This window comes from Poecilia formosa, unplaced genomic scaffold (assembly GCF_000485575.1).
Source record: "Poecilia formosa unplaced genomic scaffold, Poecilia_formosa-5.1.2 Scaffold36, whole genome shotgun sequence".
Taxonomy (NCBI): domain Eukaryota; kingdom Metazoa; phylum Chordata; class Actinopteri; order Cyprinodontiformes; family Poeciliidae; genus Poecilia; species Poecilia formosa.
Window position 1 is genome coordinate 661,764 of NW_006799975.1, and position 18,832 is coordinate 680,595.

At 39.0% G+C, this 18,832-nt stretch overlaps 1 protein-coding gene across 2 annotated transcripts in view; it reads left to right on the forward strand.

Annotated features, from left to right (window-relative positions):
• The first annotated feature begins 46 nt into the window (after positions 1-46).
• The window catches only part of cdk14 (cyclin dependent kinase 14), a 172,033-nt gene continuing 153,247 nt past the window's right edge, over positions 47-18,832 (forward strand). For both annotated transcript variants that reach the window (XM_007550414.2, XM_016670637.1), the window contains exons 1-2: positions 47-468; positions 8,031-8,062. In XM_007550414.2, the coding sequence (XP_007550476.1) occupies positions 375-468; positions 8,031-8,062 (126 nt within the window). In that variant the 5' untranslated portion in view covers positions 47-374. The remainder of the gene's footprint in view (positions 469-8,030; positions 8,063-18,832) is intronic.

Here is an 18,832-nt window from a genome sequence, read left to right on the forward strand (position 1 = left end):
AAAAAAAAAAAAAAAAAAATGACATCTAGATTGCGGCGAAGCTGGCAGCGGCTGGGACCCAGAGAGAAGGGAAAGAAGTGAAATCTGGAGCGGAGGCTTTTCCAGGAGCTCAACCCAGATCAAGCGCTTCGGAGCCTCCAGACTCTGGAGACTTTTTCTCTTTGTCTCTTTTTCTTCTTCTTTTTCTTCGAAATGTAGTTGTATATTTGAGAAAAGAAAAGCCTCAGCCTCACTAGTTGATGAGAGAGGTTCTGTGCCGCTAAGGCTCCGTTTTGCAGAGCACCGCATCGCGCCGCAGCTGCTTTTGCACAGCCGAACATCAGCAACCGTTTCCCCGCTCCAAACCGCAGCCGCCCCGCTGCCTTGGTCCCGAAATGTGCGACCTGATGCCGGCCTCCCAGCCCGCTGAGAAGATAGGCAAGATGAAAAAGTTGAGGAGAACTTTGTCGGAGAGTTTCAGAAGTATCGGTGAGTAACGGACTTTTCCCCCCTCCACTGGTTTTTCCATCAGCACTTTTTGGGCCAGAACCAGAGTTGGTTGTGAAATCCTCCAGAAGCAACAGCAGAGGGGATCTCTGCTCTCAGCTTAGCTTTTAACCAAGTTTCCATGGTTTCTAGTCGTAGAAACGCTCTAAAGATCCCCATGACATTATTCAGATTTTACATTTTACTCTAATCTGTTTAACCCACTTCCGGGAGTCGCTTTGGGGAACAGAAAAGCCACATTGACTCATTACATGTGAGAAAGTGATCATCCGAGAGTCCAGTCTGGTTCTGCAGTAAACCAGCAAGTCTGAGCCCAGGCAGTTACTCATGCTTAATACCACTTCATTGATCAGTAATAATAAACATAATAAAGACAGTTGCAGGTTCAGTGTTTCCAGAGACATTGAAGTAGCATTTTTCTTTTCAAAAACTTCTTTCCAACAGGAATATGTTTCTTTCTGTCACTGGAAACGCAAATAAAATTCTTCAGGTTGTTGATTCTGTTGACAAACCCCCCAAAAATGACAGTTTTAGTTGATGTCATGTATGAAAGAGAGTTCCAAGTTTTTTAAGAATTACTTCACAGCAGAACAGCAGAAAAGTGGACCTGAACCCAGGATATTCTCTTTTTTAAAATTGGAGAATAAAAATCTCATATTCACTCAAAGAGATGAAAGTTTTGGAACAATGATATATTTATTTGCTATTTATTTGGTACATTGGTTGAGCTACCATTTTTAAAAACTATTTAAACATTTGTTTTTAAAACAATTCAGTCTGAATCTTCTATTATTATAATAATAATTATTATTATTGATATTATTAATGAACTTGTTGCCTTATTTGTTGCTTTTCAAAATGATAGAATTTTGATTTGTTGGTATTTAGTGCTTGTTTTGTCAATACATCACAATTGTAATAATATATTAAACTAACAATTATTTTAGTGATCAGTTATTCTATGGATTATTCTGATGATTATTCAGTTAATCAATTTAAAAAAAATGGGCTCCTTCTTGCAGATAAGCCTTAAATTAAAAGATGAAAATAAACAAATAACCCAATATCTGTTTTAAATAATTAAATAAACATTTTATTGGGTAAAATTTAATAATGTGTTATTCATTGATCATTTGAAATAAAGGATTTTGGATCAACAGATTAATTATTGTACAGCAAAAGGGGCATAATGAGACTTTTTTTTTCTTTTTTTTCCTTTTACAAAATTTGAACCAATAGAAGTTAAAACTGCCTGATTTACAGATAAAGAAGTTTTTTTATCTTGATTAAAAATGTATATATTAATACAGTTTTGGCTTGAATATAAATGTACTAAATTAGTTCAATAATTGATTCATCCCAATTAATCATCTCAGCCCTAAAAAGTATTGCTTAGGATCAGGGAGCCGAAAGTAAACAAGTTAGTATTTCTGATTTTTCTGCAGTTTACATGTTTTTGCTGTGTTCTTTTTTTTCACTGACAGCCATATCTTATTTTAAACTATTGTAAGAAACTGAAAGATTAAAAGAACTCAAACTACCGTAGATCTTGTCTTGTAGCTGATTGGTGGCGGTTCTTGTTGCAGAACAGACTAATGGACCCCTAATGGACATCAGGGGTCCAGGTTGGGTTTGTCTGATGACACTTTGAAATTCCTTCAATGATTTACTTTGGGGTGAAATATGCAAATCCCTTCCAATCCTTCTTTAAACCACCTTCCATTTTTTAAATGGGTCAATGATTTTCTCACACATTAGTGGAGATCCACGTCTCCTCAAAGACATACTCTTTCACAGATCCAAATAGAAACAGCTGCTGTGTGTATTTAATGTAACAATGTTCTGATTTACTGTAATATACCTTGCATGATCAGAAAACTACGAGATTATTAAAATCAGATATTTTTAATAGAGTAAAAATATGTTGAATCTAGTGTTCTACAACCTCGCTTTTACTAAATGCAGTTCTTTAAGCTGTTTGCTTTGTTCAGCATTTTTATGCACTAAAAACAAAAGAAGTAAGGTTTCTCTCCTTCTGGTGTCTGAAAATGGATCATTTTCAGCTTGCTTGGTACCTCAAAATAACCGGCTGGTTGGAAACTCAAAAACCCAATCATTTTCCAGTTAGTGAATGCCCATAACTGATCATTACCAGGTGGCACTGCCCATAGTCAAAGAAAACACAGCAATGCAGTAATGTAAGAAGTGGGAATGCATGATATATTGGTATTGGCTCGATAAATAAAACTGAGCCGATATTAATAACCGATATTTATTTCCATCTTGTTGCTGTTTGTTTGGTTATGTGACATTGATAGTGATGCAGCAATGGATTGTTGGGAGTCTAGTGAAGCAGAGAAGCAGTGATGAAGCCAGCAATGGTTGTCTTTTTTCAATGTGTCAAAAGGGCAGTAAAATATTTATACTATATCACCATACATAATATGGGTTATCAGTCATAACAACATCATTAGTATCAGATACCGACATTGGCCAAAATGTTAATGTTGGTGAACATTTGGAGTTTTGCTGTCAACCCTGTTACAGTTTTTCTGTTTTTTTGAATGGCTGCTTTGCAAAGTTTCCACAGTAAATGAACCCAACCCATCTCTCTGTGATCGGTTTTAATTTGATGGAATTTTCTGTAGATAACCAAAGATTATGAACAAAAACAAGTTCGATATTCCAGCCATATTTTTTGTGTATGCATCAGTCTTTCTTCTTTGTCTTTAGCATTTTTCTGTAACTTCCTTACATCACTCCAGACAGGGCTAACATAGTTACTTCAGCATTTTTTGTGTTTTTGTTTGTATGACTGAAGACTTTTTTTTTTCTGGAAACGATGATGTAATAAGGAGGATTTTTTTTTTTTTTTAAATATTCAATAAATTAGAATATCCATTATGCTGAGGCTTTTTTATCAGATTTAAAGTAACTTTTGAACATAACCTTTAAGTAGGTAATAATCATACCCACAGGGTTTTATTGATTGAAATAATACAGCATTGTTCATTGACATATGTGCAAATAGCAGAAGTCTTGCCCACAGGGAACAGATCTTCAACAAATCACAGGGGCCCAAAAGGGCAAAGGTCACTACTTCATGTGAGAGAAAACTGCCCCTGAGAGGAAGCTGGGCAGTAAAGCACAAGGAGACGGGGGGCAGAAACAAAAGGACTCCACTACCATGGATCAGGACTGAATCAGTTTGTCTGGTGACTGGGACAAGGCTGGTGTTTCTGTGGATAAATCGGAACATGCTGCAGATTAAGAGCAGCAAATGTTTTTATTTTTCTCCTCTCCTTGATTTTGCTGAGTTGACGGAGGAGCTGGTACAATATTTATGGGGGTTTGCTCTTAATTTGTTTGTTCTTGGTCTGTTGTGTGTTTTGTTAAGCAGTCACACACTGGGCCCTCATACTCGTCTTTCCTCTCTGAAAGCAGTCATTCTCCTTAAACTGGGAGGAGGACAGAGACAAACTTGGAGGTCATTTAATATCAACACTGCAGCCTGAAGGATCCTGAAAGAAGGAACATCAGATCTGATATTTCCTTACAAAGATAAGACTGTGTCTTCCTAGAGGACGTATACAGCCTCTAAGATCAGAAATGAACAGGAGTGAGTCGGGGTCAATGTTGCGAGAGAAAGAAAGATTGGCATTGACTTTTCCTGTGTGCTGATGCACGGCTCTTATTGGCTATCTTTCCTCCCATCTAGATCAACACATCTGAGCATCGATCGGCCGGTTCCTCCTCTCCACGGATGCTTTAACAAAGAATGCGAGCCGTATTGTTTATGTCTTTGTTGCATGGCTGATCCGACTGGTCCCAGTGGACCGGCCGGTACAGATCACTGAACCAAAGCTCCGTACAGCAAAATACGAGGTGGATGTTTTAACTGCAGCAGCCTCACATCTACTTAATGAAGGGAAAGGGGAGAATGTTGTTTTAAGCATCATGGATGTTTGGAGGTTCCCTGACAGGGAGATGATTTTATCTCACTTTCTGAGCTGTCAGCTGGAATCCTGGTTCTGGTTCTGGGCCAGCTGCAGTCCAGCCCATCTATAGTATTAGACTAAATAGCACACATTAATATTAACAATATATCAGCTGGTGCAGTTTTTTTCTGTGTTATTGCATCTTTGCCTTTAGTTAACAAATAAAACCAGTTTCTCTGATTCTCTCCAGTGCTGATTGTACTTGTTCTCCCGGCAGGGAGCATCAGTCTCCCTGGCCCTCACAGGAACAGCTGAATGTCCTCTGAGTGTCCGGTTCTGCCACTTTGGGTCACCAGGACAGGTGTTGTGTACAGAGTTTAGGTGTTTGAGTTGCAGTGTCGAGGAAAAGCATTTTCAGATTTCTTCTGTTTTTGATTTTGGGGGTGTTTTTTCACCCTTGATAGTCCAGCAGACTCGGGTCGGTGGTGGATCTAATTTACAGGATTTGTTCATATTCAGCTGCTGTGGTTCTCTTTCACACTTCACTGTGTCAAATGAACAAAATGCTTTGAAAAAGCTGAAGAAAACAACATACAAATCTGCGAAGAAGGCACTGAACACAACTTCTTTCTTCAGGAAATGTAAACAAAAATGTAATGGAGTCAGATTTTAGAGTTTGCAGGAATTCTCTTTTGTCTTTAGCAGAAAACCTGAACTCACTTCTCCTGCTAGCGCTAGACTTGCAAGTTTGTTTTAGTTGTATTTACCCAGAATGCCTTGTCCTGTAGTCAGCTTCCTGCCTTTGAAGCAGTCTCCAGTCTTCTTGGCATTCACATAAGCATTCAAACCTTACCAGAGTTTGACTCGTCCAAGCCGAGACCGAGGTTGGTAGGTGGACCAGAGTTCACTTTCTCTGGTCCACATTCACTCCTCCCCAAACAAATCGGACTTTCTAGCCAAACGGACTGGAGTTCAATGAAAGCGGTGTGAATGCACCATTACTTATTCTTAAATGATTCAGATAATCAAACAGCTTTTATTATAAAGCAAGGATTAATTTTAAACGAAGATTTTATTTATTAAAAAAAAAAATCTATTCAGACCTACCTGGTACTGTTAGCACTGCTAATAAACTCACAGACTGAATCAGATTGTGTTTCAGAGCAACACCTCATTTATTCACTGGCCTTATTTAATGGATTATGATACTCAGCTATCTGGCTGGGAAACATAAATAATAAAGCTTTGATGAAGATTAAACCAACACACTGTAATCAGTCAGAACATTGAAGATTTAACAGAGTTTTTTCTTCCCTCATTACTGGCGGCATTGTGTCCTTGAGCAAGGCTATTAACCCCAGCAGCTGCTCAGTGACCACAGGATCAGAGTGAGGCTCCACCTTCAGGATCTGAGATGTGAATAAGGACGTACAAACTCTCATGCTTCTGCTAAACTGGCAAACTGGGGATCTGAAGAAAAACCACTTCAGTGATTCTCTGCATAATGATCACTGGAGTCCAACAGTATCAAGAAACAAACTGTTCTATTTTATCCTTACAGTATATGACTAATTGTTACAGAACATAATTTTATAAATGTCATTCAGTAATTAAGGCATTGGACACATTTGAGCTTTTTTTATTTGAGTAAACCATTTAAAAAGTAAATAAACTTGATGGATTGATTGAAACTCGATTCTGACCTGATGATTTGGTACCAGAACTGCCATCGTGCTTTGTGAATAAATATTGTCCTGTATCATTTTCTGCCTTCTGTAGCTGCTGGTTCTGTGGCAGGAGATCATATTTAGGTTTTGCAGTGAGGGTATTGTGAGTAAAATTCCAAAGATGGGCACACACTGTGTGAATCCTGGAAGCTTTGAGGGTTTGCCTGGAAGAGATGGTGCAACTTCAGATCCAGTCTGTTGCCTGGAGCCAGTGCTGTGGTGGCTGCAACAAAAAGAGTTGTTCAAAGTCAAAGAGAGGTTTGGTTTCAGTGAGCAGTCAGTCACTACTCTGTCCTGTTTCTGTAGGATAGAGGGAAACATATCACCATGGGAGCCATTGTTCCAATGCTGTAGACAGCTGGATTGATCAGGACCAGATTACTCAAACTGCAGCTTCACCACATTCTGTCTCCTATCAGCATCAGACAAATTCATGTATCATCAGCTATTGCATTTTTAAGGAAACTCATATTTTCCCAGTGATCAAACGGTAATGACCATTTTTAATTGTGCTTTTATTGAAAATTTGGTCTAAAAGATTTTAGAGATAGAAGCTTCTATAGAAAACTAATTCATTATGTTTCCTTTTCCATGATTGGTAGTCTATGTGAATGGTTCAAAGAAGCCAAACAATAATCTTCATCAAAGATCTTGCTAAAGATGTTAATTTACATTCACGTCTTACAGAGCTGATGGAAATCAGGTAAACTCATCTAAAGCTGCTGTAGCATCACCTCACATCTGCTTCAGATGGAAATCACCACACTGAAGTTAGCATATGATTTGAGACTTCTAATTCAACAGAATTAAAATGAAGAGGATAGAAGTCAGAAGATACAACTCATATGCTGACTTCTCATGAGGACAGCAGAAACACTAGCAGGTGTTCTTCAGCCAGCAGCTAAATAATCAGTGGGTTGCAGGTTCAATTCCATCCACCTCTGTCGTTGTGTCTTTGGGGAAAAAAGACACGTCACCCGCTCTGCCTGCTGGTGTTGGTCAGAGGGCCTGGTGGGTCTGGAGCATGGTAGCCTCACTTCTGTCAGACTCCCCCAGGGCAGCTGTGGCTACTATCCAGTAGCTTACCACCATCAACGTGTGAATGGATGAATGACTGAATGTAGTGTGAAACTCTTTGGGGTCTTCTGGAGTTGATAAGACGCGATGCATATTCATACAAAAGATGTCGGTTATGGGTGTCTTGTGGATCAGCGGTTCAGCATGTTCAGAAGCTGGAGTCCTCAACACAGATTCTAACCTAATCCTAGGTTAGAATCCTGTCCCCTGTTTTCTGGACATCTTCCCTTTCTTGTCCAGCTACTAACAAATAAAGATTACTAGAAACAAAAATCTTCTCATGTTCTTGTGTTGAAGTGTTGGGTCATTTGTTAACACGGCAAACTTCGGCTTTATTCAGGCTTGAACTGGTGGAATGAAAGAGGTGGAATATGTTTGGCATACTGGTATTGTCTTCATTTATCAAAATCTCTTCGCAACTCGCTCAAATCAACACAAGGAAATGTATATCAACTTCTAAAATAAAACATGAACCCGTTCATTACATAAAAATCATTATTCCAGCAGTCAGAAATAGAAGCAATGTTAGTATTTCTAACTGACCTAAAACAGGAAATGTTTTTGTCTTATTTAATGTCACACAGAGGGAACAAAGCTTTTGTATAATTTCTTACCCTGAATGTAGATTACAAGTTTCAGATATAACACACTTGTGATATAGCAGTCAGTTTTGTTGTTAGGAACGACACATGGGAATGTGATGTTTTGCTAATGTGTGTTTATACCCTTTTTATGCTTTTTAAGCTGATTCTGCTGTCAGTCCAGTTAGCATTTAATTTGTGTTTTCTGTTTCTCCTTGCAGCTTTCAAGAAGGAAGACAGCGGCTTTGATGAGGTAGGTTGAAATCGTAGGGTTTTGGGGAGCGAGTGCCATCCCCGGCCCCGTTTCAGGGCTGGGCTGTAGCGATGTGTTTGCCTGAAATGATTTTTCAAGGTCTCGTTGGCCAGATGTTGTCATGAAGGACTGCAGTGCGGTTGATTTTTTTCAGTTTCCTGTGGATCCTGTGGGAACTTGGTGCATATGGTGTGTAATATATTCAGCTCTCATCTCAGAGACATCCCCCTGGGTCAGTCACCATCACAGGACTGCTTTGGCCTGCCAAGTGAGACACCAAACCAGACTGGCTCTGCTCTCAGGACTCAGATGGAAATGTATTGTATTATTTTCCTTCATGGGAACGCCTGAGTTTTCCCTGCTTGTTGTGTTTCAAACAATTCAATTAGCTCAGGATCTTCTCTCTTGTTCATATTAGCTGTATTTCCTTTACAAATGTGCACAAAACTTTGTCATTATTCCGCTAAACTAAAATGCAAACACAATTTAGCAATTGTGTTGTTTCCGTTAAATAAGAAACAAAATTAAAATCACACATGAAAAAATGTGTCATGAGTCATTAACCAACATTCTGTGCCATAATCCTCCTACTACTTTTCATGGTTTGCGCCAGTGGAAACATCTAGTTGATCAAACCAATATTGATATGGCCAAAAAAAAATCACCTCATCCTAATGGCAAAACATTTTATAAACATTTAATAAACATTTTTTATTTTTTTTTTTTTGCTGCGTTTTCATTTTTCCTGATGGTAAAACAAATCTAAAAGCTGCTTGGTGTGTGTGTTGTTTTATAATAATACAATTCAATTCTTCTATTTTGTGTGAAAATAAGGAAAATCGCGTCAGTCTCAGTTTTCCCTGATTCTTATCGAGCCAGCAGGCCTGAGCTGGTCTGACATTGCAGACCTGGATTGATTTCTCCCATTTCTGCCTCAGCTCCAGTGTGATAGTCAGCTGCTTGATGAGGCAGTCAATGGCTCTCAGACTGCTGGGACGCCATGTTTGTGCTTCCAAGGTAATCATGCCTGGCTTGGGTTTAGGTGCAGCGCAGCATTGCTGTGTTGCTGCAGACGGCTTCCTGAAGCGCTGCCCCTGCTCCTCAGCAGACACATGGCTTCTCCACTTTGGAACTCTTCCAGTTCATGGTCTGCAGGGACGCTGCCTGATGAATAAGTGATAAGACGGCAGCAGTCTTTGTGTTGAGGTTGCATGCATTGTGTTGCTGCTGTGTGGTTGCTTTATTTGTTCTGTTAGGCAGAACAAATAAAGTTTTACATGCAGATGTAAAACTATTCAGCTGAAACCTGGAGCCATGGAGCAACAAGCTGACACAGAACTGCTTCAGGGTTTCATCCTCAGGAACTCTTCATAGTTCTGCCCTCCTTTGTGTTTTTACTCTTTGCCTGACTTGGACTGATTATGCATTTTGTTTCATCTGAATTTGAGACGGTTATTACATCTGCATGAGTTACTGTATTTTTTCCCCTAAAAGAAACATGATCACACGGTGAGACAGATTAAAAATACCTTTTCGAAAATAATCTTTAATCAGACATGAATCATATTTTTCAGTAAGTTCACATATCCCTATACATATTTTTTTGGTTTGATATAATTTTTTATATCCCAGGTTTTATTAGCCATAATCAGAAAATCCTCATAACCAACAAAAAAAGACTTGAAAACACCAGCCTGTCTGTAATTAACCTACATAATGCTTCACCAATTGATGGAGTTACTGGAATAGATTTTTTTTTTTTTTTGATAATTAGCTGATTTTATGAATATCATTGTATGTACTTGCATGCTGGGCTGCATTTACAAATAACAAATTTATATTGTTTTCTTGTTGTGTTTGTTATGTAAACAGACCTCACACATGCAAAAAAATCTCCACCGGATGCTGATTAAAATCTGCTCAACATGATTCACCATCGCTCTGTGAACTCAGACTGAGAGCAGCACGAAGTTTTTAGACAATGACACAATTTAAACACTTTGGATAACAGCATCGTTATTACAGTTTATGTCCACAGTTCATGAACATGCTGAACTTCTAACAAAAGCTGACAACATGGCTTAATAACATGAATACAAAATGTCTGCATGGGTGGAAAATGAATAGGAAGGAAGTGGAGGAAGACTGCTGAACCTTGTCATCACCAGTAACTGTTACATTTACATTAAGGTCAAAGAGATGTGTTTATTTATTTTTTCCAATCTGAATCACAGTAAATCTGGATTACTGAAATATGAGTGCAATTCTTTAAATGTTGGTGGAATTACTTCGGATAAGCTGAATTAAAAACTTGAGTGAAATGAACTCAAACTGGAACGTGATTGGACCATGCTGCTTCCTAATTTCTTCCCTTCCCACCGATGTCTTTATATTTCTTGGCAGACATGAATATTCACATATTATTGGACAATTCCCCAAAATGATTTGGACTGTGCATTCTGTGTTGCTGGTCATGAAGGCACTTCTGCAGTGAAACAGACCTTTTGTAGAAGTTGGTAGCATGGGAATTAGCTTGACCATTTGCCATAAATGGGACTCGCTGCTGAAGAAGAATGTGAAGAATCCAAGGGGGGAAAGCTGTCTTCCTGTTCTGTAATATGACAGACCGCAGCCACAATACATGAAGATGTTTGGATTTAATGGCATGGGAGCCAGACGGACAGCAGCTCTGGTTTACCTCCACTTCCTGTTGGATTCATGATCATTCGATCTGACTGCAGGTCATCCACATTTAACAGACAGAACAAACACAACCTACTACAATTTCTATTCAGTAGATGTCCTTGTAGAACAAGTGAAAAATACATTTCTAATTTTATATGTATAAAAAATATGTAATAAAACATTTATCTGGAGGATATTGATGAAGTAGTGACTTCCTTCAGATCAACCAAGTCCTGATAGCTGAGCAGAACCCACTGTTTCTCCTCATTCCTGAGGAACAGTAACTAATCTGTGCAACTCCTTGGTAACTACACCAGTCTGCATCTTGAGTCTCTATCACTAAAGAGATTTTCCTGAAGCAAAAGTTCTGTCTCTATTTTACTGAAATGCAAAGATTTCTTAGAAAGCTGGAAAGTGCTACGCTCATCAAAAACCGACTGAAGGGAATAAAAACCCGTGCTGGGCCAGGTTCCCCCTCTAGATGTCTGTTTTTATGACCTGTCACTAAGTGTATGCAAATAATTTCACATTGGCAGTTTTCTTGTTAGCTTACAGAATATTTTACGGTAAATGATTTTCTCACCAGTCATCTTTGGACCTTTTTCCTTTGTGTCTCTGTTTCTCTGACGTCCCTCTCCATTCTGCCTTTGTCTTGCTCCAATTAGATTCTCATTCTAAAGGGAGCTACATAATTTCTTGTGTACTGTCATTATCAAAAATTGATGTAGCAATTTTTGTTCTTTAATTACCTCAGGTTCTCAGAGAATCCATTAGAATCAAAACTGTATCATCTGTTCCTATGAATTCTGGAGAGTGTTCTACTAAAAAAAACAAACAAATAAAACTAAAAACCAGCTCTTCTGCATCAAGATTCTTGCTGCTCTTATTTGTTTGTGTCCCTGCATGAGTGTGGAATCCTAATGTTCCTTCTGCATTTGCATTAGGGTTATATCAAACCAGACTTTTTCATCATTTTCCATACAAATGTAGATAAACATTATTTAAACAACCGTTTATTCAATGGTATCTTAGCACAAGACTTTTAAGTTTGGTCTTAAAACTTGACTTTAGGTGAGTATTAATCTCTATGTTTTGGGCAACTAAGTGACAGAGATGCTGCTACGATGTGGAGACAAACGGCACATCTCTGATTTTCTGCGGTAAATCAGCTCAATCTCAGTCAGATTAGACACAGAGCATCTGTAAAAATAGATTTTCAGTCTTGCCATGGATTTATAAAAAGATTTGGCTCTGCAGCTTGACTAGGACATTCTAGAACATTATATCCAGCAATCTAAAACATTCCACTGAAACTGAAATGCTTAGGTCTTTATGACGCTGTTTGTTCAATAAAGTTGTTTGACAAAAGCAGCATTTATATTGATATAATAGGAAAGAAGCTCCATATGTTAGAAATCCCTGCAAATTCCTGCCTGCAGTATTTCCCATCAGAACATATGCATACATAGATGGACATTTAATTTATTCCTTTCTGGATCAACTTCAGTTGTTTAGTTTGACAGCTTTGAAAATAGCAATAATTGCAGAGTGCTGGTAGGGGCCTCTGAAATGACAAAGAAAAGGCTGTTGATTAAAGCACTATCTGCTTCATGTTCAGAAGATCCACAAGCTTTAATGTGCTGTATGGATGGAATCCTTGACATGAATCCAATAAGGTATTGGGTGAGAGAGGGGAATCAACAGAGAGGAAGCTCTCCAACTTATCAGCCCTTGAATCAACAGAGATAAAAGCGCTTTGATCAAAGTGTGAGAGGGGTGGAGGTGGTTTGGAGGCAGTTTAACCTGCAGCGCTCAACACTTTGTGGTGTTGATTAGAGCTTCCCCCTCAGTCGTGATAACAGTGTTTGTGACCCCCACCCAGGAGCCGCTCACCTTGCTGTGGAACATTACGGTCCTGTGCTGCTTGCCCTGTTGTAAACATTTGGGGTCCGGTTTTTATCAGCCCTGCAGCTCAGGTTTTTGAGTTTCATCAAGCGGGGTTCTGAGGTCATCTAGAATGATAGTGAGAGATCAGATGGACTAAAAGGATTGTGATTACTATTGAAAGGGAAGAGTTTAAGGATGACTTTGAGACAAAGGGAGGTCAGTGTGTCCCACTCTGTGGGCCTGAATGTGGCGAGAAAGCTCAATGTGAAGCCATTTCAAAAATAAAGTCACTGCAGTGGAGCCTATTTGGAAAATAGCTGGCCCATAAATACTTCAGACCCCTCTGAAATACTTAGAACGTCCAATATGGTGAATTAAAATAGTTCAGTCACCAAATATACCTTATTTTGCATTATTACCCACAGTGGAATCCACATTACCAAGAATCTCTCTTATTTAGATAGGCAGTACAGCCAAACAGCGACAGCAGGAATGAGAACAAGAGTTTCCATAGCTGATCATCACCTCACCCTTCACTAAAATGTTCACTGATCACTCTACTTTAAACACTTGCATTTTAATATGAGACTAATTTGAATCTGTCACTTGTTCTGTCAAAAAATGAAAATTCATCCACCATTGAGCACCAAACCTGCTTATCCTCACAGGTTAATGCAGGGGCCCAGGGGTACGGGGTACAGCAGGTTGCCATTGCATCACAGAGGAACAGAAACACACACGACAATCAGCTTTACACACACACACACACACTAATACGCAGTTTCAAAACCCCTGTTAACCTATCTTTTGTGTTTTTGGAACCAGGGATGAGCCCATGCAAAGAAAGCACCCAGTCTGGGTTTTGAACCCAGGACCTTCTTGCTGCAAGACAACAGTTCTATCAATTACACCACTGTGCAGCCTCAAGAAATTAACATAGGCCTGTTTTTATTATTTTTTTTATTATTATTTTTTTATCTGGGTTGCATGCTGACAGCGATGGCTCAGGGACATCTCTCTGACTGGGCCCTTTGATGTGATGGTATTGTTGGGTCCCCACAGTACTGAATGACAGGGAGCCTCTACAGTCTGCTGTGTTGTCACTTTAGGTTTGATCCAAAGCTGTTATCAAAACTTGACTGTTTCTCTGAGATGGAAATATTTCTATCGGCTGTTTGACGTCAGTCTGCTAAGCAACAGAGACTGACTTCTCTATTACAGTCCTGGGAAGTTTTATAGGTTACAAGCAAACATGGAGTGTGTGACAGTAATCACAGCAAGCAGGGTCTAATTTCTTTACACCATGTTTCATTGTCTGCCTCCATGATAACACAAGTTAGCTATAGCCGTCAGGTGATACCCAACTTTGATTAAAAACAGGAAGAAGCTTTTTTTTTTTTCTGCTGGTTTGCTTTACAGTCTTCATCTTATTGTAAATAAACAACTGTCTAAGCTGCATGTTTGACCCTGTGTCAAACATGATACTTTTTCATCATTCACCTGATAGAAGGCTGGATGCCTTCAATCAGGCCTGTGGTGAGAAAGTCAGTGTCTGACAGATGGAATGAATGGTGTTCATAATTTATCACACCACCATATTAGGATGTTGGTATCATGCTCTTGTTCTGAAATTTTGTTTGTTCAGATGTAACAGGATGCACACAATGAAACACAAAATGTCCCACTTTTGTCTCATCAGTCCACAGAATATTTTCCCAAAAGTCTTAGGGATCATCATCATGTGTTTTTGGTAAATATGAGACTGGTGTTCATGTCCTGTTTGGTCAGCAGTGGCTTTGGCCTTGGAACTCCCTTAAGGAGACCATTATTGCCATCAAGTATTCTCATGGTTGAATCATAAGAAAGCATAGGATAAAAATGCACACATGGTTGGTCTAAGAGAGAGGGGGGTCAAACAGGGTCAAACATTGAAGACAGGGCCGATAACCTTAGGTTATCTATAGAAAATAACATAAAGTTACTGGACTTTACCCAGGAAGGTCTCACAGCCAGGCCAAGTGAGGACAAGAAAAAGATTGTTAATGTTATGAGTGACTGTATGTGATGGATAGCTGGAGAGTAGAAAAACAAAACAATGGATTATATTAATGGCCAGGCTGGTTTAGATGGGTGTTTAATGTTTAATTAATGTGGTGATCTAAAAGCTCTTTTTATGTTTAGTCAGGTTATCTTGGTCAACACACAGTGTGCACAGTAGAAATGCTCAAATGGCCTAAAGTTAGGAGGTTTCATAATAAAACTGTTGATTTAGCATGTGTCATATGGGCTATTTTGAGATATAATTCATAAATTTACTGAGCAAGCAATCTTAGCTTTGTTGTTAGTCACTGTAGCTTTGGGTTTTCAAGAGTTGCTTAGTAATCTTTTGGAAAGTCACATTGCAACAAAACAGACAACAGCATAGCAAAATTGAGCAACATTAGAGTCTGAACCTATTAGAGATTAGCCGATAATAAATTAAACTCAATTTAATTTTCAAATATTTTATTGTATCAACAAAATAAAATATGGATTATTTAAAATCAATTTCAGATTGCTTAAAACTTGCTTGTGGAGTTCTTTACTTTGTCTGATGTTTGTTGTTTCTGTCAGTTCAGTGATTTTTCTCCTCAATGTGAATTTTCAACATGCTTAATCATACATAAGGATATTGCTGTGCAAACACACTGGCTATTGAATCTTTATAATAAAATTACATCAGATTCACCAATTCTAGTATTTTTTTTCATCACTGTATGCGTACCCACTATGTTTTTGTCTAACTTCTGCATTCATATATGCAGAAATGTTCTCAGCCAGACGTGACAAGAGTCAGAGGTTCACTTAAAAACCACCGCATAATTGGACACCACTGCCTTTTTGGGTTCATTTTTACAAAAATACTGTTTAGAAGTGACAAGAGTGCTTGACAGCTATGGTTAGAGTGCCTCTCTTGGTACCATGTTTACATGCTTGACATATCTTATATTACAGAAAGTCATGGAGTTTGGGGCCTTTTTGTCCCCTCACATCTTGTGTCAGACTTTCATCCATCTGAGCTAATTTGAGTCTTGTTGGGGTTTTTTAACCAAATAAAATTTTCTGTTAAATCAAAACCCTGAGATGTCCATCGATGGCTGAGAAACCATTCTCTTCTACAGCCAATCACTGAGGACTGGAATGTTTTGGGATGCTGGGATTAGTATAAATATGACAAACTGCTATCTGTGCCATGGACCCAAACTTAGCTAAAAGCCTTTTAGCTTCAGTGAACTCATTAACTGTGAGTGCTGCACATGTGTGCGTCTCCATATGACTCCCACCATAGTGGCTAAGCCTGACTGACTGTCACAGTTCAAGTTGTTGCCGTTGGCCATGTTTATTTGGCTCCGTCAGTCTGATTTGTGACAGCTGCTGGCTTATCTGTGAGCGCTGGCCTTCGAGGGCTGGCTCAGAGGATTTCTCTGTCTGAGGATGACAGCAGAGCTGGACGACCTTTATCCTTAAATGCACTCATTCGGCTCTCACCTTTCCGATGGAGTAGAGTTCATATGAAACTAAAGCCAAAATTAAATTTAATTTTGGCTTTAGTTTCATCCTCCCATTCCCTGCAATGTGAGGATTAGCGTATCTGTGTATATTAGAAATACTTCTTTCAGTCTTTACGGTCAATATGAAGACCCATGGGTTAGCACTGGAGCAGGGATAGCTTCCCATTATACATTACTAGACGACTAATCACATCTTTAATTAACCCTCCACTAATCGTCCCCGAAGGAAACCTAATGGGTAAAATACTGCTGAGGTATTAAAATGGAAATAAAGATGAGGAACCAGCCTGGTAGGCGTCCGTCGCAAAGCATGCAGGGACTACGGCTATGGATGTGATCTGGCATCCATCATGTTGAAGGCTGTAGTGCTCCTCCATATGCTCCCAGGTTCAATGTTGTTAATGTGTGCAGGCAGGAAATGGACCCTGACTGGGCGGCACACAAAATAATGATGGCAGGAGATGATTTCTGGAGACAGTCATGTGACGGTTAATGGAACAGGGTATAGCTGTTAAGCAGCCTGGCAGTTGTGTCGTGGGTTTTTGGAGGCTCGGCTGGCAGTCATGCAGATTGCTCATTACCCTTGCAGATTTCAGGTGAAGTAAGACTAACCATCTAAACTCCTGCTGGCACTAAGATAGAGGAATGCTCTACACACCCAAGGAACTTGACAGCTTTAAATAAGCAAGTGCAGTATTATCATACTTTCATACTGTAGTCTTTGATAAATTGACACAATGATTTTTTTTGTTGGAGAATCCTGTGGCTTTAAATTCATGCCTGTATCTCCTGATAAGTCATAAAATCCTATTGTTTTCCTTCAGGCACGTGTTTTTCATTTCACAAAGGGAATAGATTATATTAATGGTGTCTCCAGCATTAGAGGGAGAATTACAGTTGAATATATTATCTGCTCTCATGCAGGCTTATAGGTTGTCCCTCATGATGAATATGAGGGACATAGTCTTAAGAGCACTAAGGGTTGTGAAGTAAAGTTAACTCACTTTGGGGGTAGTAGAATAATGGCATACATACCTAGTAGGAGGTATCCTCTGTGAGATAAGATTGAACTTTAAATATGTACATTCCATGAACTGCATTTTCTGTTTGGTTCAGTCTTTTCAGAAATATCTTCAGTTTCAGCAGAGAGAGAAGAAGGAAGTTCAAACCATCTCTTCCACTGATTGTAACAGGCACAAATCATATCCCCTCCTCCAACATCTCTCTGCCCGCCTCTCTATTCAAACAACCAGACATAGATTTAAAGTGGAGCAACAAAAGCAACTGAGGTGGATTAGCAGAGCTTCCACGGTGTCATCCAGAATATCGTGTCTGCTGCTGGAAATTGAACAGTTAGCATGCCATGACAGTCATGACAGACATACAGCAACAGCATTTAGTCAGAGGTCTCTTCATATTCAGAGTGGTACCAGAGATCATTCCCACCCACATCACCATCCACAACAACTTGGATGACATGAGTTATGACAACATTTAATTTCCTTTTCAGATAAAGTATTTTTGAGCAGTTACGTCACAAAAACTAAACATGTCCAGTTTAAAGCTGTTGCAGTTACTAATCCATGTTTTATCATTTCCAGCAGGAAGCGGCTGTCTGTAACTCCCAACAGGCTGAACTACTGCACTGGTTCCAGTCACGTACAGTGATACAAAAGGTCACAGTGGTGGTTTAAAACATCTATGTGTGACTTTTTTTTTTTTTGATTACTTGTAAAGCTTACTGACACCATCAGATTCATGTTGGCTTTGAACTGGAAACTTGTCTTTCTTTGTCAGGGAGCAACCGACTTCTAAAGGTTTCAGTTTTCTGCCATTATCGTCAAATTGAGAAAATACAGGATTTTGTTTACAATTTATGTTCATAATTTCATGTTTCTCTACCAATTCAAACTTCGTTGAATATGATTTCACCCCAAAATTTATTGCTGTCTAATAAAACCCATCATACAGTGAACACAGGTAAAAAGATCAGTATTGATTAGTTTGGGTCAGCTTTGGTCATTATACTCCCATTCTTGCCAGACTTGTGCTGGACCATGAGAATTGATGTCAACGTTAAATGCCAGGCTAAATGTTACCTTTAAAAAATGGTCTTTATGTGAGAGAAAAAAGGAATAAAGACCTAATTTTTAACCTTTGGAGAGACATAACTTGTCTCCTTGTCTGAATATTGTCTGAATAGTTTTGATGCTGCTTTCACCATAGCTATTACAGAAAGGGTTCATGGCTTGGTCATGGTGTGTGAGTGTTTGTGCGTACCTTTTTGTGTTTGTGAAAGATTTGCTGGAGCAGTTTGTCCCCAGCCACAGACTGAGGAGGTCTTTAGAGAAAGCATGATGTTTTTAGATGGCCACAAATGGAATAAGCGCATGGGAACACTGAGTTGGATTTATTGACTGCAGACTGTAACTGACAGGGAGACAAAAATATTCTACAGATAAGCTACGGTGTTCATCCTGGGCTTTTAAATGAACTTTTGTAACTGTGTGACAAGGTAATTCCAAGCCTTTTGACGGACATAAAAACTACAGAGTCAAGCAGTTTTATCAGACTTTAAAAGTTTAATCTTATAATCTCTTAAAAATTGCTCCATATCGCCACAAAGATGATCTCCTCTCTTAGAAGA